This window comes from Anoplopoma fimbria, chromosome 2 (assembly GCF_027596085.1).
Source record: "Anoplopoma fimbria isolate UVic2021 breed Golden Eagle Sablefish chromosome 2, Afim_UVic_2022, whole genome shotgun sequence".
In the NCBI taxonomy this organism is placed as follows: domain Eukaryota; kingdom Metazoa; phylum Chordata; class Actinopteri; order Perciformes; family Anoplopomatidae; genus Anoplopoma; species Anoplopoma fimbria.
In genome coordinates this window covers 16699479-16720991 of record NC_072450.1, presented here as the reverse complement: position 1 = coordinate 16720991, position 21513 = coordinate 16699479, and the positions used below count along the sequence as shown (strand labels likewise).

Genomic DNA, 21513 nt, shown 5'->3' with positions numbered 1-21513 from the left:
GATTATGTTTGTGGTTGACTGTCAAACATAAGAGAAATTCTCAAATACATTTTTACTACTATTTCAATTAAAAATGAATAACATTCTCAACTTCATTAGAAATGTTGGGCTAAATACAACAGATGGCATTAATACAAATATAATTAGTTGCAAATGGTGGAAAACCCTAACACCATTTTTAGAGTAAATTCATCAAATTAAATGGGGGGGAGGTATAGTCCTTCCCTCTTCACATGAAACCGTAATTTAATGTAAATGCATTAACATAGGAGTCACAGAGTTAACACAATTGAAATAGAGATCTTTGATCAGTTTAACCATTTTTATTTCTATAATACACAATGACCAATAAGAGGAAGAGGCCTTCCAAAATGCACAGACTGAGGTAATTTGGATAATTGATAAATACCGAAATATAGGTATTCTTGAATCATTGAGTTGGTCTGCCTTTATTTTCAAGTATGTGTTATGGTCCTCTGGGTCCTTTACTTTTTCCACTGCTTGTTTTCGTAGTCCCACTTGGATGCGAATCCCTCCACTGGGTTCATTCTCATGTCCAACACCCTCTGCAGCTCTTTCTCTTTGTACTCGGCCTCAAATGTGTGTGGGACGGGTCCATACACTGCAAAGAGACAGTACGCATTAAGTGGTATGCTTAATTAAGCTCCATCAAGCAAGTGTAATGCTGATAATTGCATTCCTCTTTGTTTGAATTGGAAATGAATCATCACATTAAATAATTAACAGATGTGCAGACACATAATGACCAATATGGCCATTACACTTTTTGACAAACTTACCATACTTCCTCTGCCAGAGCACAATCAGGCCAGTGAAGCCGACTAGGAAAAACATGCCTGCAACAATACTTTTCCACTCTGCCGATCCCTGGGTCATCTCAGCAAAGCTTTCTTTGAAGCTGATGCGGTACACTGAACATTGGAAACACAAAATCTAGATGATTACAGTTGTAATAGATGAAAAATGAATTTACTAAGTATGAACATTAAATCATTAAAAAAAATGTGTCGTTGAGTCCTACATGCAATCTTCTCCTCATTAGAGAGTGCAGCCCAAGAGCCCTTCTCCTTCTCTTTCAGGGACGCCTGCTCTGGACTCAGGGTTTGCACATAGCGGATCTCTGGGAGGGGATTCTCCCGCCTGTCAAAGTAGGCAGGGAGAGTGTAGTCCTCTACCTTAGCAACACCTGCAGGAGAAAAAACAAGTCTCACCATCACTGATTGTCGTCATTCATGCCAACCTTTAAAAGACATATCATGTGTATTCAAAGTAGAAAATGTTTGGTTTTACTTTCTTGTTAGACTGCGCTACACTGGTACCAGAAAGTATGCTGATAAAAACACTTATAATCAGCTGGGCACTGGCACATTCAAATATTTTCTGGTGGCTGGAAAATATGATTAAATGGTGCCAATTCTTGACTTAGATCTAACTTCAGGTAGTTAAGAGATTGGAGGAGAGTAAAGGTGTCTTCTTTAGACACCGGAAGCACATTACAGAATGGAAATGTGTTGCTAGGACTAACAGAAAAAGTGATGTTTATATAAGCAAGCTAACATGAAGACTTAATGTTTTGGGGGGGCGTTTTCATTGAATTCTAGCCCCACAATAAGCAAATTTGTTGAGGGATTTTGCTTTACTTAAAAACACATACCAAAACCATTTAGAGTATTGTTGAACAATTTAGAAGGGTTATTTTCCATTCCGAGATAAACAAACCGTATGAACCCTTGAAAGGTCACTAGGGATTTATTTTACAGGAAAAACTGTAGCTCTCTAGTACCAAAGTAATCATCTATGTAAAAGTTTAAATTCACAGAAACTGTGATTTATGAGGCACAAACTCCATCTTTAATGCCGCTGCCAAAAATAGATTCAGTTCTCATGACTCTTACCATGTCCTCCACGCACACAGACAGAGGTGGAAATGGCACGTTTGCCAACAAGGCGAAGGGCTCTGGTGGCCAGCATTCTGTGAAAAAGGTCAAATGACAGATTGTATTAGAAAACTTAAATATATTCAAACGCTTCCCAATGCATGCAAACTGATTTGTGAATGATTTTTTTTCTTGTATCCCCATATATTCAGTATTAAGATTAATTGATCAACTTGTGTTAATATCACATAGCAGGTGTTGGATAGTTCAAGAACAAGTATTTGGTATCAAATCTATAATAAAATACAATTTCCGGCCTTTGACAGATGTTAGAAATACCTGCATTTAAACGAGGTAACAAAGCTTGCATAAAACACAAACTATATATTTACACGTGCGTTAGGTTAAATCCTGGACTGTATATAGGTTAAATTGAGTTATTGTTGTTGCAAACCAAAGGTCTACCGTCAGCTACAAGCTAAAGCTAAGCTACTGTTAGCGTTAGCTGTCAACACAAGGTCACACCGCCCAGGTAAAAGAATGACTGAAACGCCAGGTTATTTGAGCAAATAGTCTATAATTCACACAATGCCTTCCCATTTGCTGACTTTCCATGTACATATGGCAGACAACACCTAACCATCTACACGAAACATCTGCCTTCAAAAGTCTGACGCTGGACGCTAAGGAAAGCTAGCCGATGAGCTAGCCCGACCTAGCTCCGCTCCACTCTGACAAAGTCACCAGTGCACCATTGATTTTATCGGTTGAAACAGCCTCTTAATGTTGGGCCATTACCTCGATTTTAATACGTACAGTGTCACGATGTATGTAAGCGTTAAAGTCGTGTGTATTTCTAAAGGTTAGAAGGATGCTGTTAATAGAAAATACAACCTCCTGTCTCTTCCTTGCTCCCGGGCACCGCTACTCTTACAGGAAGTGTGATGGAGACCGGAAGGACGTAAGTCACATTGCTAGGAGGTGAACAGACCGGATGGATGATGCTTTGTGATCTCATTTTACGACATTTCCATTCTGATTTACGGCACCACCGGTGCTGCAGAAACGAGAGAGCGGTGGAAGCCAGACTAGCTTAGCTTTCTTTACACAGTAATTCATCTTGCGTGAGAAAAAGACTATTGTCATTTTTGCTTATTGTAAAGCGTACATGTTCGTGTCAGTCAGGTGACTACTGAGGTAGATATCTACTTTTCTGTTGGCATTTTCGTTAGCTAACCGTAGCAGACAGAAGTCCCCTCTCGTCGTGTAGCCACTCAACTTCAGGGATTTTTTTTTTTTTTTTTTTTTATAACAGATTCTGCCGATTTTTCTCATAAACATGCCTATTCAGCTGACGAGTCAGGCTTACTGTAAAATGGTTTTACATGCTGCCAAGTACCCTCACTGCGCTGTGAATGGATTGTTGGTGGCGGAGAAAATGAAGGAGAAAAAGAAAGACAGCCACGGAGAAGCAGTGCTGTGTGTGGACTGTGTGCCGCTGTTTCACGGGACTCTGGCTCTGGCACCAATGCTGGAAGTGGCTTTAACACTGGTAAGTAGCCGTGAAACACCTAGCTTTAACGTATGCAGTCAGATACACAAGTACTGCAAAAATGAAATGTAGTGCTCTTGTTATTGTTTAAACTGTTTATTGTGGTTTTGATTCAACTCCATGGTGATTTGGTGGGCTGAAGTTAGTGGTGCGCTACATTTCATCCCCTTACTCACAGGTGGTTATAATACCATGCTCCCATTTATCCCCCCATTGAGGGATGACTAAATATTACACTCACCTCGCAGTTTAAGGAGAAATCACCACAAACTACTCTATGAACATGGAGTTTATTGCAGGGCTGGTTTAGGTTTAACTCCTTGTAGCCATGTGTCCCTAATGAAGTGAAAAGAAATGTCTGTTGTTGTTGGTCTGACCTCTGCTGTCCTGTCCTTTTCATGTTGGCTTTCCCTCTCCTATCCCAGATTGATACTTGGTGTAAAGAAAATAATTACGTCATTGCTGGATATTATCAAGCCAATGAACGCACAAAGGATTCAAGGTACAGCCAAAACAAAATGGACCCCAACACCCTGCTGTTCCCAGGAATTAATTAGTGATTAACCATGCCCCAAACAACTGTTGTTCATCTCTCTTGCAGACCCAACCAAGTTGCAGAAAAAGTGGCTGCCAGGATTTCTGAGAACTTCAGCGACGCAGCAATTGTTATGGTAATAGTAAATGATTTAGACTGGTGTCAATGAACGATTTGTTTTAGTCCATTTATCTAAAGTTATGCAAATGCTTTACTGCTGACTCTGATTTTGAAAAGTATATGGTGCACTTTTAGTTTATAAAGTTTATTCATCCTACCTTCCAGGCAGGCAGCCACTAGTTTTAGTTCAGTATATAAAAATAAATTTACTGTCTGAAAATCTGATTTAGATATTTTGTCACAACAAGCATTTAGCTCCACAATCTGAGATTTGTTATGTAGCTGCAGACCATTGTTAAGTGATAAATAAGGAAGATTGTGCAGAAACATAATGAAAGGGATGATGTGAGTTTGGTATGTTCTTGCATTGATTATGCTGCTGTTAATCTGCTTTCTCAAGTTTTGGATGTTGGCATTTACCACTAGCTGACCCTGAAGGCTTCTCCAAACAATCTGTGCTCTTTAACTGTATCATCATACAATAATAGTGTTAAATTAACGAAGAGCAACAACTTGTTCACAGATTGGTTACTTGCATAAAGTAAATTTCTGCTAATAGATTTTTTAATAATGCAGACAAAAGTAATGCACTTGGCTGCCTGGAAGATGTTAGAAACAAAAACAATCTAAAATGCTATCTTTTTTAAATGGTTAGCGATATTGTAAAGTATACATAATTAGTAGTAAGTTCCCTAAAACATGTCAGACACTGGTCTGGTTCTGTAAATCTATACATAACAGGTCTGTATGTTACTAAATCCCTTGTGATTTCTCTGTTTTTTTCCCTCAGGTGGACAACAGTAGATTAACAATGAGCTGTTTTGAGCCCATTGTGCATATCCATGACCATCATGAAAACAAGTGGAAAAGTAGAGAAGTAACTTTGTAAGTTACTCTCTGTTTTGAACCGTTTCACTAGAGACTGATCTACATGTGCAACCTCAACCACAGCTTCTTGCCTACAATCTCCCTGTGTTCTCTAATTAACTAGCAAAATAGTGTACATTGTCTAGATCATGTTTTAGGCGTTGATTCCCAAAATTATGTTTTTGTCTTCCAGTGACTGTTTTGAGGACTGGAGCGAAGCACAGAAGATCACATCTGCTCTGTTAGAGGGCAGGTCCTATGAGAACTTGATTGACTTTGACAATCACTTGGATGATCTGAGGAACGACTGGACCAACCCTGTGATCAACAAGTCCGTCCTGGATCTGTGCTAAGCCAGTCAGGAGTAACCTACACATAGACAAATATCGCTGCCGTTTCAGCATGCATGATGCTACTTATCTTGTAGCACAGGAGTACAAAAATGCTGAACGCATGATCTTTGTTCCATGACAAGCCCCTCCTACTGAGAGGAACTTGCGGAGCACTGACTGATTAGAGCCAAATCTCTCAAGGTCAAGAGCCATATGTGCTCTTTTGGCATGTGTCCACCTTAACAAGGTGATACTGAGGTGATGAAGGCAATTATGTTTTTGACTGCAACTTAAATGTTTTTGTTTTTTTTCTCCCTACAATGATTTGTGTCTTCCCATAGTTGTGTGCATTAACTTAAATTGTAGAGTATTTGATCTATTTTTTACTCTGAAATTTTACAGCCAGTAGCCATACAGAGATCATACATTTTAAGGAGATGATTGTACTACTGAGATATGATATAGATACATGTTTTCTATGATAGGTGTAGTTTGTTTTAAGCCCTGAAACTAAATTAAAATATAGAACTGTAGTCTGATGATGTTTGTTGGCAGTTTGTTTAAAACACTCCTGAAAAGATAAGAAAATAGATGTCCTGGAGAGGCAGGTATCATTAAAAAAAAGGTTTCTCTTATCTTACAAGTTATGTCTTATATTATCTTTGTCTTATCTATCTTAAAAGATATAATTTTTAAATGATTAATTATTAGGAAAATATTCCTATGATGGATGGCTCCTATTGTTTATCCTGGTACACTCCAGAATGTCATTCTTCTGATGACAGGAATATTTTAATTTTATTGGGTAACTGTTGTAAGAAATAGGTAATAGTTTGTATTTATACTTAATTGACTGCTCTAAATCCTATTATTTAATACGTAATGTTAAAACATTTGAATACTTAATGTTAGGTTACAGAACTGCCTTTGTATTTCAGATAAGAATTAATCAGTAAGAGCTATTAAATAATGGTTTGGATATCACATTTTTTTACATTAATTTTATAAACTGAATGTACAATGAAATCCCCTTTGAAACCAAGTCTTTTGTAAGATTCATGTAATTTAGTCATTATTTTATATGTATCTGCCTTTGACTCTTGAAAAGGGAGACTTGCCGGCAGAGCCAGGTTTTGGTTTAATTTTGTAAGGCTGAAAAATTCACGAGTGTTAGGCTTTGCTGCATCATCGGTTACACCTGTCAGCCAGAGCAGGGTAATATGTTTTCTGTTCAGGAAAAATGGCGAATAATATTGAAGATATTTTTAATGTCAATTTGCATGAAAGAATTCACAATAAAACAATGTTGTAACTTACATGTTGAAGTATAAATACTACAGAAAAAGAATAATAGTCAATAAATAGAGTACTAGATTGCATTACCTTAAAATTGTCACCTCTAAAGAGAATATAACAATAGCTTACAAAAGTCTTGAGTTTGAATCTATGGTCTGATTGTTTACAGTAAATTGATATAGGTCTTTAGGGCAAAAGAATCTGTCATTTCACATGCCCAGAAATAAATTCAAGAAACTTGAGTGCAAGAAACTGCCTGTTAAATTGTCGGAATCTCAAGAAAAGGGAACTTCACATCTAGAAGATAATATTTACCCATAACTTTATTCTACATGGCTCCACCTTGTGGATCAACAGAGCTATTACAAATTGGTCAGATGCTTATCAATCATATGAAGTTCGATAACAAAATTATAGGTAAAAATACTAATTGTTTTGCCTAGCTTTTTTTTGTTTAGCTTTGCTGTTGGACGATTAATTTGTTGTTCGCAGATATTTATTAACAACACCAGCCATCACACACAGTTAAGTATCTTAACTACGGTTATCACACCGCAAACATAACCTGCAGACTCCATGGCCATGGTCAACGACCCTGCAAGCAACCTGTATGCACACAACACACCTGTCTGCATTTCCTTCCGATATAAATACAAACAAATATGATATGATATAAAAAGTATGTATTACACCAGGTAAATACAAAGTCAAAAATATGAATAAATTGCTCTTACATATGCTATTCTCCTTAATAGCCAAGTCAACTTCAATTCAAGATATATCTGGGGCCTATTCAATGCTGCATGAATGCATTTAAACAGGCCATGTCTAACCTTCAACTGTGGTCAGTTGACCCTCACAGACACAGTCCTGACCTCTGCGAACCTTGGCAGAAACATCCAGACATACCTATGTGTCGATTCTCCAGAAGTGGTTCAAACAGTTATTAGTTCATTTAGAGGGAGGGGAAATCCTGACAACTGGTGGACAGATGGCACCATTGTCGCGGATCAAATGATCTGTTCTATGTGTGTTTGTGTCTCCAGTACAACGATGTTAACTTGTACAATGCTATTTGTATTGTCACATACACTCTTTTTATTATCTATTGTGTGTATCTGAATATCTAGCTCTCTTTGACATGTGATAACTGAGCGCAGAACTACAGAACCAACGGTCCAAAATTAAAAAGATTCTCATTTGTAAAATATCAAACTGGACAGTTTAAAAAGACATCATCAAAACCAGCAAAAAAAGGAACAACAGCCATATGTTGAAACTATGACCAACATAATGCAATATAATACATGCAACCTAGAAACCATATTTGGCGGTACTATTATTATCGATACATTTCAGAGGGAAATATATTGCCAAACAGATTAAGTTTATAACAAGCAATGTAACAGATTAAACTGCAATACAGCAGCAGCATATATGAAGTAGTTTGGGTTTCCTCCACATTGACCAATAACCAACTAAAGCATCGAACTGCCATATAAGTAATAACGATAAATAAAAATAAAAAAATGACACTTTGAAAGTTGACATTCTGTATAATTTAATTACATTTTGATAGTATGAACTTTTACTTAAGTAAAATGGATTTGCAGGGCTTCCTCGCCTGTTCACTGTCGCCCCCTAGTGGCGCTTACATGCAACTGCCGTCGCTGCTGTCACATGACCCACTGTTACAACGCGACCGCTGCGTGACGCTCTGTGACGTAGCTCTCTCCTCCTACGTATTCCTCGTACGCTCACGTCGGCTCCAGCGCGGGAACAAGTCGAATGGCAAATGTGAGCGAGGAGCCGGGGTGAAACGTCGTGGGGAAACACAGTAATAATAATAATAATAATAATCTACCCTCACAGACCGCCATGGAGGCCGCGGAGGTAGAGTTCCTGGCCGAGAAAGAGCTGGTGAAGATTATACCAAACTTCAGTTTAGACAAGATCTACTTGATCGGGGTAAGTAAGGACGTTGTGTTACCCGGTTAAACAGCTGACCAGATACTGATAACTCATAACGTTAGCATGTATAGCTCAATAGCTAACCGTACAGTCTGATGATGGATTGTCACACAATGGGGATTCCGGCTTTTACTGATTATGTTATGGGTCAGGAGCGCCAGTGTACCTACATGTCATGAGGCAAAAGCACCAGCTGTAATCTACACAACGCTAACGTTAATATAATAATGAACAAATGTCTCTCAGTGTGGATCAACACTTTGTTTCTGTCCTCAGGGGGACCTGGGTCCCTTCAACCCTGGACTGCCTGTTGATGTCCCTGTGTGGCTGGCTCTTAACTTGAAACAGAGACAGAAATGCAGAATTGTTCCTCCTGCCTGGATGGATGTCGGTGAGATATACAGTGCAAACAAGTTGAATATCAAATAAAGGATATATATATATATCACATTGGATTGTGAGCATTTCAACACATTTGATCAAAAGCCTTGTGCTTCTGGTTTCCTTTAAAACGTTGGAATCTCGGGTTTGTTTAATGCCTGCTACACAACTTGTGTTTCCATCTCTTCTCTGTGGTCTGTGGATAAAAGCGTCTGCTAAATGACTGTAATGTAATGTAATGTAATTCTCTGTGGTCTGTGGAGTTTTAGGAGGTCCTTTCTCTGCTTTTACATTCAAAAGTCAAGTTCTGAACACAGAAGAAATAGAATCACTTTGGACTATTTTGCAATGTTTGCATTAGACGTGATGATATGAAGTAAAACTACATTCATCCACTACAGAAGTTAATCATTACAGTCAGTCATTTGATTTTGTGTTTCCACCTTAATCCTTCTTTACAGCTTTTACATTCAAAAGTCAAGTTCTGAACACAGAAGAAATAGAATCACTTTGGACTATTTTGCAATGTTTGCATTAGACGTGATGATATGAAGTAAAACTACATTCATCCACTACAGAAGTAGACATTGTTTTAATGAGATGATTTGCTTTAAGTTTGCATACATGAATCATTACAGTCAGTCATTTAGCAGATGCTTTTATCCAAAGCAACTTACAATATATACATATCATTCACCCATCACACACTGATGACAGGGCTACCATGCAATCATCAGACTCTAACTAACATTCATGCAACATCCAGTCCACAACCTTCGGGAGCAACTTGGGGTTAAGTGTCTTGCCCAAGGACACATCGACTGCCGAAGCCGGGTATCGAACCACCGACCCTCTGATTGGAGAACTACCTTGCTCTCCACTACGCCACAGCTGCCCTGAATCATTCATAACCTTTGTTTTGTTATTATTATTTACACTTTGAATTGTTGAGTGGGGTGCAGGTACCTTCTTTTTTTTGAGGAAAGAGCTGGTGTTACTCTGGAGTTTTCTCAATGTCAACAAATACCACACAAAGTCAAAAACTAACAACACATTAGTCCATCTCTTAGTAGTTTCTTAATCGTGAGCACAAAATCCACCAATGCCGAAAGAAAACTGTAATTGGAACTTCTATGACTGGCATGTCTGGGAGATACGGACATTTATGCTAATTTATGATATCTTGCAATGTGGCTTATTAATTTACTGTGTTTTAATTCCCTGCTGTTTATAATGTGCAGAGAAACTGGAGGAGATGCGAGACCTTGAGAGGAAAGAGGACACCTTTACGCCGGTTCCCAGTCCTTACTACATGGAGCTCACCAAACTGCTACTGAACTAGTGAGTCATTTAAACTCCATGCAGGATAATGACATCCATCCTTCTTGTGCTCCTGTTGTTTATAGCATGTAAATGCTCCCTTATTATCTGTGTATGTGGCGCTCTACATCACATGATGGTTTGTGTGTCTCTGCAGTGCGTCTGACAACATCCCTAAAGCAGATGAGATCCGCACGCTGGTCAAAGACATCTGGGACACGCGTATTGCCAAACTCCGCCTCTCCGCCGACAGCTTCATCAGTCAGCTGGAAGCTCATGCCAAGGTAAAACTGACCATGAAGATTCATACACTGGGATATTGTAGAGCTGTAACTATTAGTCAAACAATTGATTAGTCAATTGACAGAAAATTATGCAGCATTATTATAAACAAAAATGTCAAAATGTCAGTTTTAGCATCTTGAATGTGGATATTTGCTGGTTCTCTTACTCTGCTGTGATGGTGAACTTATGATGATTTGGTTTTGGAGAATTGGTCCAAAAGAAAAAGCAATATGAAGCTGTTATCCTGGGAACCTGTGATGGGCAATTTTTTGATATTCTTTTAGACTAAACAAATATATAATCGACAGATTAATCAACAAGAAAGAAAATAGTTAGTTGCTTGGATATTGGTAACATGGCTATTTACATGTACAGTCTAATTTCAATTAGCCACTGGAGGTTTTGTTGAAATTCAAGAAATAATTGTGTTGCTTTAAAGAGCATCTCCAAGAGATGAAAAACTCTGAACATTCATTAGTTAAAGTTGATTAACAGCCACCCTCAGTTTCAATCATCCTGTTATCCCCTCATCTTGTGGCCCTATGGCTTCCTGTTTCCCTGTCAAATTAAGATCCAGCCGATATGAGCACAACAGTTCACAGCAGGCATTAGAGAAAGATTGTTTGATTTATTTGTTTAGAACTGACCTCGTATCCTGTCTTACTCTGCTTCCTCTCCTCTGTAGCTGGACAACCTGACTCTGATGGAGATCAACACCATACGAGCGTTTCTTCTGGACTCTCTGAACTGCATGTACAAACTACGATCCAACCTGCAGCCTGGTTCAAGTAAAGGAAAGTTTGTGGACTATTGATCCCCAAGATCAAGGCTTGCTGAACAGGTTCTGATCTTGGACTGAGCATCTGATCAGCCTCGGACTATTTGTACTTTATCACCAGGCTTTCGAAGTACTCAGAAGACTGCTTTCTCAGAAATTGTGATTGAAGCTAGCTGAGTTTTACTCAGCTCTTTTAAGGGGTTATATTTTTTTGAGTGATTGCTCCATACGTATGAAAAGCTTTGTACTGTATGTATCTGCTGTTTGAAACATGCGCATATTTAATCTATTAATTAAATGTAGTTTAGGACTCTCACTGAAAATTTAAACTGCCATCATTTCTGTCTGTCTGTACTTGTCAAAATAAATGTATTTGTGTGTATTTCTAGGGTGTATACTGTAAGTTTACTTTTTCCCCTGAAAAGAAACCCAAAACATTTAGAGAATTCACTGTGGGCCTTTTGCAGGTTTTGGACAATTCATAGAGAAAACAATCTACAAAAGTAGTTTGTCAAAGCAAAAGAACAATTATAGGACGAAATAAATGGCTGCCTAGTAGAATAAGATTTCAGGTTTAGCACACTGGGCAATTTAAACTAAAAATAAGGAAACAAAACATTTGTATTATTTTTCTGAATAGTAATGTATAAAAATATACTAATTGAAGCTCTTGTGGAGACACTTGTCCTGTATTTGACCCGTCCTAAATGTTTAAGAGCAGTGGGGAGCAGCAGCGCAGCATCTGAGGACCAACTGCAGCTCTGAGGTCAGTGCTTAAGAGGAGGGCAACTAAAGAACTATTTCTAAAACCTAAAATGCATGTGTGGTGGGAAGGACTGACTCCCACAATCTAACCAATCCCCATTACATTTTTGAATCTAAAACCTGTGGTAAGTTAATATTTATTAAAAGGTATGATGTATAAATACTAACAGATCTACAAAGAATCTTTGCCACCAAAGGTAAAGAAACCTGTGGTCGAACGTATTGGTCCACCTACCAGCACCACAAACAAAGGTTGTTATTTAACATTTTTGAAATATTTTATTTTCTTTTTTGTCTGAAATCACAGCCATATATTCATAAATACCTAATTACTACATTCAACAAAGAATATATTACATTACAATGAATTCAAACAAGTACATTTTAAAAACAGGATTTCACAGCATCTAGACATCCTCCACTGAGTAATGGGGCTATTGCATGGGCGTGCGTGGGCTGGAGACACAGGAAGGCTGGGTGAGACGCACACTGTGCTGCGCCTTGGCCGCTTCCCTCAGCATGCCTCTTCTGCTCTGTAAAAATGACAGACTACGCTCTGTATCCACCTGATCCTCTGAACTGGGCCACATTTATAAAAAGGTGTTGGGATTAAATTGGTTCTCAGAGATGCATTTAGATAAAATGAATTCTGTGTCAGTTCTTGGCATGCACATATTTGAAAGGTGTGAGACATACAGTAGACACTTGAATGTAAAATGTTTAGTCCCTGATCACTGGCGTTATGTGTAGAATGTCCATCCTGTGAACTGCAACTCATTCACATGCTCCCAAATTTCTGAGGCACTTGTAATTAACATACTGTATGTAGGGGGTAGCTGTGCTTCAGGTTTATAAATTTACTTTCTGCACATTTTCACATTTTTTTACTCTGAAATATTGAAAACACCCACTCTTAACACCAACTGTCCCACCACGATAACTTGTGCAGCCCCTTAAATTCAAAACGATGATCTACGCACCTCCTTGATGGCATTTGGGGTATTCAATCACACATGTTACCGTAAGGCTGAGGCAACAAGTTACAGGGGAGAAAGTCAGAATAAAACTTGTGGCTGAACGTCAGGTCAGAGCTTAAAGAGAGGATGAATTGCAGAAAGATTGTAAAAGTGTATGAAATTAAGTGTAAATTAATCCCATCTGATTTTTTATGTACTACAAAATGCCCAGTTTGAATCTACTTTTTTTTCTCCAGTCTGTATACATAGTGGGATTAAAAAGGGGGAAATGCAGGAAGGAGATTGATGGAATCAAAGGTTTTCAGCAGTGGAAGATGGCTATTCTGGTCTGAAGGTTTGGCTACCTAATTGCAACTCAATTTAAACTTAAGAATCCAAAATGCTACCTTATTATTTTCATTTTGGCACGGTGTCCTCATGACTGCTGATAAGGGCTTGTAAGGCGTAACTTTATGCAAACCGTCATATTGTTTGAGTCTAATGCTATATAATGTCATACAGAAGTGAAAGGTCCAATGGTAGGATAAAGCATCAAGAACCAGTTTCATCAGCTGGATGCTTAAGAGACTCTTCATGTCTTTACAAAATCAAGTATGTCAAGTGACCAAAGTAAAAAAAAAAAACTAATTATATTGTCATTGTGGATCTCAACGGGTTTCTGTATGAGAATAGCACAAGCTACCTTGTCATGCCAGCAGCAGTGACGCTGACCAGAGGAGTTGTTGATGGGCGTTTACACAGAGAGACACATGTTGCTGTGAAGGACGGGGGATGAGAGTGCGGGAGCCATGTCTCGGGATCTCTAGGTAAGCTTTGCTGAGCTCAGACGCCACATGAGGTGGTTGTGGCTGGGTCAGGAGTAAGAGTGTATCCTGTTCTCTCTCACTCTGTTAAATGTCTCAAAAATGAGCTGTTCTGGCCAGCAGCAGTACAAACACTAAAAGCAAGGCTTTCTTTTCCAACCCCCCAAAAAAAGCATAAACATATAAAAATGGCAGGCTTTTTCTTTAAAAGAACAATGATTAAAGTAATAAAAACATACAAAATTCTTTTAAGTCTTCATATTATTTACAATACAAGGCTGAAGCACCTTTTAAAATTCTTATTCTCAAATTTTCTATTTCGAAATAAAACATTTTCCTTAATTCTTTCCAAAAAATGTGCATTTTCTAAGTTCTTCCCTAATTTGAACAGTTCTTTGTTGTAACACAGTACCACCAGGTAGTTCTTCAGCTTTTATTCTTAAGTGCATTTCCAGTTCAAAAGCTCATGTGGCCGCTGTGATAAAATCAGTCCCGACTGACCGGAAGCCTTTGAAGCGTTCAAGTCTCTTGACGTCGCCCCTCTTGGGGTAGCTGCTCCCTCATTGGCAGGATTGTCTGTGTAGCTGTGGCGGTGAGGGACGCAAGGACTGAACAATAGAGCAGCGGGGACTGAAGAATGTGGGACAAGCAGGTGCGTGTGTGTGTGCGTGTGTGTGTGTGTGTGTGTGTGTGTGTGTGTGTGTGTGTGTGTGTGTGTGTGTGTGTGTGTGTGTGTGTGTTTGTTTGTTTGTGTTGATCTTCAGGTACTCCTGTCCCTTGCTCTCTGTGTTGGCTACATTGGCACACGTTAGTGGCTCGTGGCACAGTCCCTGGCTGGCCACAATCCAAAGACTGTCTGTCCTTCACTGTATGGTCCTGTCTCCTCTGCATTCATCTCTCATCCATCCATTCACTCAATTCATTCATTCATCTTATCTAGCCAGCCGTATTCTCCTCCATGGAGACATGTGGACCAGGCCATGAAAAATAAACTCTGGGTGTCAGTCTGAAAGGGGAGTAGGCCCGGGGCCATCGGGTCGGCGTGCTGGGGTCACCTGGGAGGGTAGCCCTTGTAATGGCCGCCTCTCGGCCAGTGTGTCTGCGGCAGCGTCAAACACTTCCTGAAGTGCTCCAGCTCTGCTTGTAGCTTCTCCCTTTCCACTGCCAGCTTCTGTCTCTGGGACATCATCTCCTACACGACCAGGGACACAGAGAGGGAGGACATCAAAATAAAGTTAACAAAAAAAAAAATCCCAACAATGAGGATATGAATTCTGTTACATGGCGTTTATAAAACGTCAGGAAAAACAAATGAGAAGCCACAATTTCATGGTGCTGACGAACTATATGAGATGTTTGATCATTTTCCAAGAGGGAGAGCATATATTTCAAGGATTATAGAGGTTTATCGTATTCATACTCAAGGAAGTATGTGTGGAGAAGGGAAATGTTTTGATGAGTTCTGGCTTAGGGATAATGCAAAGTGTATTAGGATTCACAATAAGTGGTGTGTGTGCATGTATCTTACCCCCATGCTGTGAGACAGCTGCTCAGCAGTCAGACTGAGGTTGTAGTTCTGAGCTTCTAGTCTTCGACACTGGCTCTGCAACACTTGTCGCTCCAAACTTTGCTCTAGAGGACAACATTGAATAAGAGAGTGAGGGAGGAGAAAACGAGTGTAGGGTATCAGAGGCAAAAAAATAAGGGTGTTTAAAAAAGGCTTTGATTGATTAGATGGAGGTTGAACGTCTGTTGACTATATTTCTAGTAAAAATCCTGATCACACATTTGCACATAACTGAGATGTGTAGGGAAAGGATGAATACCGCCCTCTAGTGGAGCAACAACACTACAACAACTGTTAACCATCAAGTCTATTCATTTGTATTAATTTCAACCACCAAACAGTATATGCTTGTACACTACTGCTGTATGATAAAAACATTTTTTTTACAGGAATATAGGCAAACACTTTATTATGAACCTATAAAATGATGTATTGATGTCTTGGTTATGAAAGCCACATATCATACGGGGTAGAAGAGCCATAAAACAGCAGAGCATCACTGCGTGTTCTCTGTAGCTGCTTACCTTCAACGTATTCCTGATAAGCTTCAAATATAGATTCAATCCCCTGCCACTTGGAAGGAGGAGCCTCCTCTTCCTCGTCATCCTCTTCCTCCTCAGAGTCATCTGGACCAGACAGGTCCTCCCTCGTCCCTGAGGCCTCCCGGTGGAGGGCTACAGAGAAGTGCTGCCCGTTGGGCTGAGGGTGAGCGAGTGAGAGTGGATGGGGAAATGGATGTGCATTGGAGTGAGATTGTGAATGCGGTTGCGGCGGCCGTCCAGGGGCGCTCTGAAGCTCTGGAATGTTGTAGTGAACAGAGGACTCCTGGAGGTGAGACGTCTCCGACATCCCCGTGGCGCCACCTAAAGGACAAGATGGGAGGTTTTGTAGTAATTCATAATTTTTTATTCATTTTAATAGTGGTGAAAGGATGAGTTGATTAATCTAGGGATACAAATAATAATTTCCATTATCGGTTAATCTCTCAATTAACTAAGTAGTTGTTTGGTCTATAAATTGTCAGAGAATCAAGGTTCCCACTGTTTTAGAGATCATGTTCAATCATGATCTAGCTGCTCTGACAGACAGATGGTCTGACTTAATGACGTGCAGTCTATGGCTATAACTTATATATGAAATCATCCCTTACGTACTTAGAAATTATGACAAATTGATCATAGAATAATATTATAATCAAAACTGCCACAGTTACCAACCAGCAGTGACTAATATTAACAATTTTTAAGGATAATAAAACTTACAATATTCAGAGTTTTGTCCCCTTAAGTAACCTGCACGTGCTACCGTGTGACCTGACAAGAGGCCAAGGTGACAACTTCGAATTGCCAGTCCAAAATCCAAAAAATAAGTAGTGTACTGTCAAAGAAGCCCAAAAAAAAATCAAGAAAATCCTTTTTTAAGTGGAGAATTTTTGGCAAAAAATGTACTACCAATTGATAATCAATAGTTGCAGATTAATTCTATGTTGATCAAACAAGTTATTAAACTCTAGATTAATTGATCAATGAAAAAATTATAAACAATTTAGGTTTCGGATTAATCAATTAAGTTCATTTATCTTGCTAAAATACAAAACATTTTCTTGTTCGAGATTCACAGATTGCAGATATGTTGATTTTCGGACTATTGGTTGGACAAAGCAGTAAACTGAAGACATCACCTTGGGTTCTGTAAAATTTTGATGAGAATTTGTTATTTTCTTACTTAAAATGATTGACCTGTAACAACCTGAACCTCAGCTTATTGCTGAAAAGGTGGTCTCCGTGTCACTATTCTGTCCTGCTGCTTATTAGTCACCTTCACAGACAGATATCTATTAATGGGCCTGTGCTGCTTACCTTTATGTTTCTGCAGAGCCTTCTGAGTGGACTGAAGCACGGATTCGTGGAACTGCTGGGCAAATTCCTCCGGGGTGAAGCTGTCCCAGGATTTGGTGCGTCCATTGATGCTGTGATGGCCCTCTTTAGCCTGCAGGGGGAGTGGGGGCCGTAAGCTATTCAGAAGGCTGGAGCTCCTCTTAGAGACCGGACCCTCACCAGGCCCCCGGGCCTTGTCTGGGTAGACAGCTGGAGAAGGGGGTTCCTTTGGTCTTAATGTCTCCCCAAGGGGTTTTGGGTGACCACTGGGGGACGCTGGGCAATGTGAGGAGGGGCTAGGCGGTCTGACACTGCGGTGGCCTTCTGATTCAGAGGACGGCTGGGCAAACGCAGAATCTGCAATCATTTGAACATATGTGAGTCATGATGAGGTCAAGATCCACTTCACTAAGGATGGAACTCCAGATACATCATACAAATGAATAAATATCACACTAACCCAATACTTGATGTTAAATGTTTATGTTTATAAAACATGTGTCTCACCAGAAATCTGTGCTGGAGGACTCTTGCACAGCGGATGAGGGGCATGTCTGATGGTATCCAAGGTTACGCTCTTTTCTTTAATGGCCTGAAGCAGCTCAACAGTCCTTTCATTATCTAGGAGACAGAAAATAAGTTACTCACAAACTTACTATAACTTGCTCACAAAATGTTTGTGTGTGTGTGTGTGTGCGTGTGTGTGTGTTTGTTTGCGCCTGCGTGCATGCAAAATGAGGTTGAGTGTGACAGTGTGGGAGGCAGTACGCTGTAAATCAAGAGGATTAGACTCAGATCACTGTAAACCCACTGCTGCCACTCCCAATTCCAGTGTGTGTGTGTGTGTGTGTGTGTGTGTGTGTGTGTGTGTGTGTGTGTGTGTGTGTGTGTGTGTGCGTGTGCGTGCGTGTATAACTAAAAGTGTCTACAAACAGAGCCCTGACACCTGAAGTCCACCTTTCTAACTGGGGCAATGTAAAGCATTTCATCATACATACATGTCTGAGAATGTTCTGCATATAATACAGGGGTTTGACGTTGACACAATCATTGTCTGACCCCTTTATAATTTCCTTCAAGGCTTGAGTCAACATATTAATGAGAAGGCAGCGCATGTAAAGCAGGCAGAGCTCAGCTGAAGTGAAGTGTCAGCAAGCTGAGAATTACTACTTTCTAAACGCTCAGTGAGCATGCAATCAGTTTTCTCCTAAACTTTGCTGAAGTGAGATGTCAGAGGGAGGAGACATGGTAAAGGGCACCGGGTCAGTTCTGTAATGTAGTGGCTTCTAACTAGCTCGCTGAGGCACACTGATGTGATGCCTTGGGATAAATTATTTATCAATGTCAATAAAACATTTTCCTTCACTTAAATTCAGATTATTTTACCAGTGGAGTGGAGATAGCATCCTGGGCACGATTATTTTCTTAAACAATAAGGGTGCCGAAGTTTATTTAATTACAAAGCAGCTAAGACGCATTATTACGCACAGTTAAGTCTTCCACTGGTTAACATAGTTCTTGAAACATAATGAAACAAAACGATTGGTAAGCAACACTAAAGACTTGTGTACTATAAATCCCCTTACCTCTCCTCTGCTGCATGGTGACATGGGACAGTTTGAACGTGGTGAGGAAGCGCTTCTTATCCTCCAGCTCCGGTGCTCGGTCCATTTCCTCAGGGGTGAAGCGCGTGCTGAGTTGGGGAGGAGGAGGCGGAGTGCGTTTTGCGTGCGAGAAAGGTGGCGAGGGGCTGCGCTCCCTGAGCCGCCTCCTCCTTTTCCTTCTCTTCTGCTGCACCAGCTCCTCTCGCCGGCCCACCGTGGTCAGGCCGAACGCTCCCAGGAAGTCCAATTTCTGTGCAGGAGAGGCAAAAGAAATGTTATGTTTGGTCACGAATGCTTGTGGGAAGCGCAGAAAACGGATGTGTTGGCAGGTGCTTTACCTCTGTGGAGTCCTCCAGTTTCAATGGGGGCTGCTCTGCTACTTTCCTGAGATGGGCTCTCACCTCCTCCTCATCACTCTCATCATATGAGTCATCCAGCTCATAGTAGTAACCTGCAGCAAGCAAAAAGGTCACTACTGACACCTCATTTTAAAATCCTCTAATAAAGTTGATTGTCAATTAAAACAAGATCATTTCTATGATTTTTCAAGCATGTGTGCGTGCATGTTATCAGGTGTAGTGCTTCATTGGCCCAGGGTGAGTACCTTTTTCCCTGGCCTCCCTCCTCCTCTTCTCCTCCAGGTCCAGCTTGCTGACAGGCCTTCGGTGCTGCTGAAGGAATTCGTCATAGATCAGCGTTGTGTCCGGACCCATCGCCACTGTGGCTGCCTGTCCCATCCCCAGCCCGGGGACCATTCCTAGCCCTTGTCCGTGTCGACTGTGCCCCGGGTGTCCCTGGAGGATCTTATGGCCAGCGTTGCTTTTCATGGCACCCTCCAGTTCATACTGGCTGGACAGTGATGCCCTCTGCTGGCTGAAGAAGGACTGGGTGGATTTCTCCAGATCAGCAAGGAATGTGCTGGGTTCCGGCAGGCCCGGAGGACCTCTCAGTTGGTGATACTTCTCCATTGCTCCCCCTTCTCTCCTTCGCACGCCATCGTCATATTTGGAGGAACCTGGGGGCAGCCGACTGAGCTCATAGTGTCCCATCCCTGAGGGCTCGTGGTTACGTCTCAACTCTGAAGGGGTTTCTATAAGAGATGCAGGGTTCCACAGGGTGGTGGGAGGGTGGTGTTCGCGTGGTGGCTGAGGAGGTTTGGGGGAGATGAGGGGTGGAGGGGCGCCTAAGTGAGGGTGGAGGTCCCGGCTTCCTGGTTCATGGTGATTTGGTATGGATCTGTAGAGATACAATGGGACAGGGTTCAGGTTTAACAGTTAGAAAAACTGTACAATGCCCATGAATCCTCTAAAATGTATTAATAGTGTTTTCCAATGATGCATGCATCAAGGAGACACAGCATAGTGTTTATATGCCTTGCCTATTTCCCTTCATCCCTGTCAGTATGTCTGTGGGGTTGTGTGTGCAAAGCAGTGATATCAAGCACCAACAGAGTAGCCCAGAGCAGAGTGAGGATGTGGCCAAGACACACAATGTCCTCCAGATATACATGCCTGTTTTCGATCTGTTAGGTCCTTGTAGTGAGGCAAGCACGCACGCGCGCGCGCACGCGCACGCGCACGCACACACACACACACACACACACACACACACACACGGAGAGAATAAGTCCAGAGAGTAGTCTACTAAGGAAGAGGCCAGGAGATGTACTCCCCTAACAGACAGACAGGCAGAGAAGAAAATGACTGACATAGAGGAGAAAGGAGAACGATGGATTGTCAGAGAAGCCATCATAGTCAATGATATGAGATAGAGACGAAGTATAGATATGTTAAGGAGGGACAAGAGTGAAAACAGATCCTTGAAACGCATGATTTATGGTGGTGGAAAAGAAATGGCAACAGTGAGGAAGCTAGAAAGGCAGATGGCTGGTGGACACTGTCTCGAGCGTCTTTCCAAGTCAAACCTGGCAGGATCGCACACTGCATGACCAGTCAAATTATCTGTGCCTCCGTGTTTGTGTTTGCGTTTCTGTGTGTGTGAGAGTGAGTAAACGTGTGTAATCTGCAATCTGCAGCCTGTGAGCTGTGATTCTGCGATTGTATCGTTGGTTTGCTGATAGCGGACGTGTGTATCTCTCCTGTACTACCAGTTCGGAATTAACCACAGCCTCACTTCTGAATCCCACACAACAACACAAACACAGGCACAGTCACAAAGGAGGGTAAGCAGGGGGCTTACGCTGAGCAAGGTTGAGAGGATTAGCCGAGAATTAGCCTTTGTGTATCTTAGCCATCCCACTCGCTGCCTGTTTGAAACCCCTACCGACTACACATGAAACAGCATCAGGACATCATTGTCATCATCATCATCCTCATCCTCATCCTCACCCCACCTCACACCCTACATCAACACCCTAACATAGCTGCCTGTTTGCCTACATGTCCGGCCTGAAGCATGGACAGCAATAGAGTAGACGTGATGCTTCTGACACGGTTTATGTTTTTTCCAGGCATGCTTGAAAAAAAAACAAAAAACTTTTAAAGCGTGCCAGCTTCTGAGGCTTCAGAACACAGGCACAACTGTCCCCATAAGGCTAGCAGAGACAGACACCAAAAAACCCCAAA

General features: G+C 40.9%; 4 protein-coding genes across 9 annotated transcripts in view; 2 read left to right on the top strand and 2 right to left on the bottom strand.

The window, feature by feature from the left end:
- Positions 1-303: 303 nt before the first annotated feature.
- LOC129103283 (cytochrome c oxidase subunit 4 isoform 1, mitochondrial) lies at positions 304-2870 on the bottom strand. The gene is made up of 5 exons (XM_054613675.1): positions 2793-2870; positions 1917-1993; positions 1043-1207; positions 801-932; positions 304-622 (listed from the first exon to the last, which is right to left on the bottom strand). Exons 2-5 carry the CDS (start codon positions 1990-1992, stop codon positions 486-488), a joined length of 510 nt encoding a protein of 169 aa, XP_054469650.1. The 5' UTR covers position 1993; positions 2793-2870; the 3' UTR covers positions 304-485.
- Positions 2840-6805, top strand: emc8 (ER membrane protein complex subunit 8). Of its 2 annotated transcripts, none has more exons than XM_054613662.1 (6): positions 2840-2859; positions 3214-3450; positions 3876-3952; positions 4052-4121; positions 4896-4990; positions 5166-6805. In XM_054613662.1, exons 2-6 carry the CDS (start codon positions 3238-3240, stop codon positions 5323-5325), a joined length of 615 nt encoding a protein of 204 aa, XP_054469637.1. In that variant the 5' UTR covers positions 2840-2859; positions 3214-3237; the 3' UTR covers positions 5326-6805. The 2 variants fall into 2 exon arrangements, with proteins under 2 accessions (XP_054469637.1, XP_054469629.1); XM_054613654.1 differs by lacking the exon at positions 2840-2859 and adding an exon at positions 2918-3095.
- Positions 6806-8329: 1524 nt separating this feature from the next.
- gins2 (GINS complex subunit 2) lies at positions 8330-11495 on the top strand. Its single transcript, XM_054619006.1, has 6 exons — positions 8330-8397; positions 8473-8568; positions 8848-8962; positions 10194-10293; positions 10430-10556; positions 11243-11495. Exons 1-6 carry the CDS (start codon positions 8389-8391, stop codon positions 11369-11371), a joined length of 576 nt encoding a protein of 191 aa, XP_054474981.1. The 5' UTR covers positions 8330-8388; the 3' UTR covers positions 11372-11495.
- Positions 11496-12401: 906 nt separating this feature from the next.
- gse1b (Gse1 coiled-coil protein b) overlaps positions 12402-21513 on the bottom strand; it is a 115283-nt gene continuing 106171 nt past the window's right edge. For all 5 annotated transcript variants that reach the window (XM_054611059.1, XM_054611068.1, XM_054611051.1 and 2 more), the window contains exons 9-16: positions 19533-20164; positions 19267-19379; positions 18911-19178; positions 17832-17945; positions 17307-17681; positions 15972-16310; positions 15409-15512; positions 12402-15072 (exon numbers count right to left, since the gene is read on the bottom strand). In XM_054611059.1, the coding sequence (XP_054467034.1) occupies positions 14932-15072; positions 15409-15512; positions 15972-16310; positions 17307-17681; positions 17832-17945; positions 18911-19178; positions 19267-19379; positions 19533-20164 (2086 nt within the window). In that variant the 3' untranslated portion in view covers positions 12402-14931. The remainder of the gene's footprint in view (positions 15073-15408; positions 15513-15971; positions 16311-17306; positions 17682-17831; positions 17946-18910; positions 19179-19266; positions 19380-19532; positions 20165-21513) is intronic.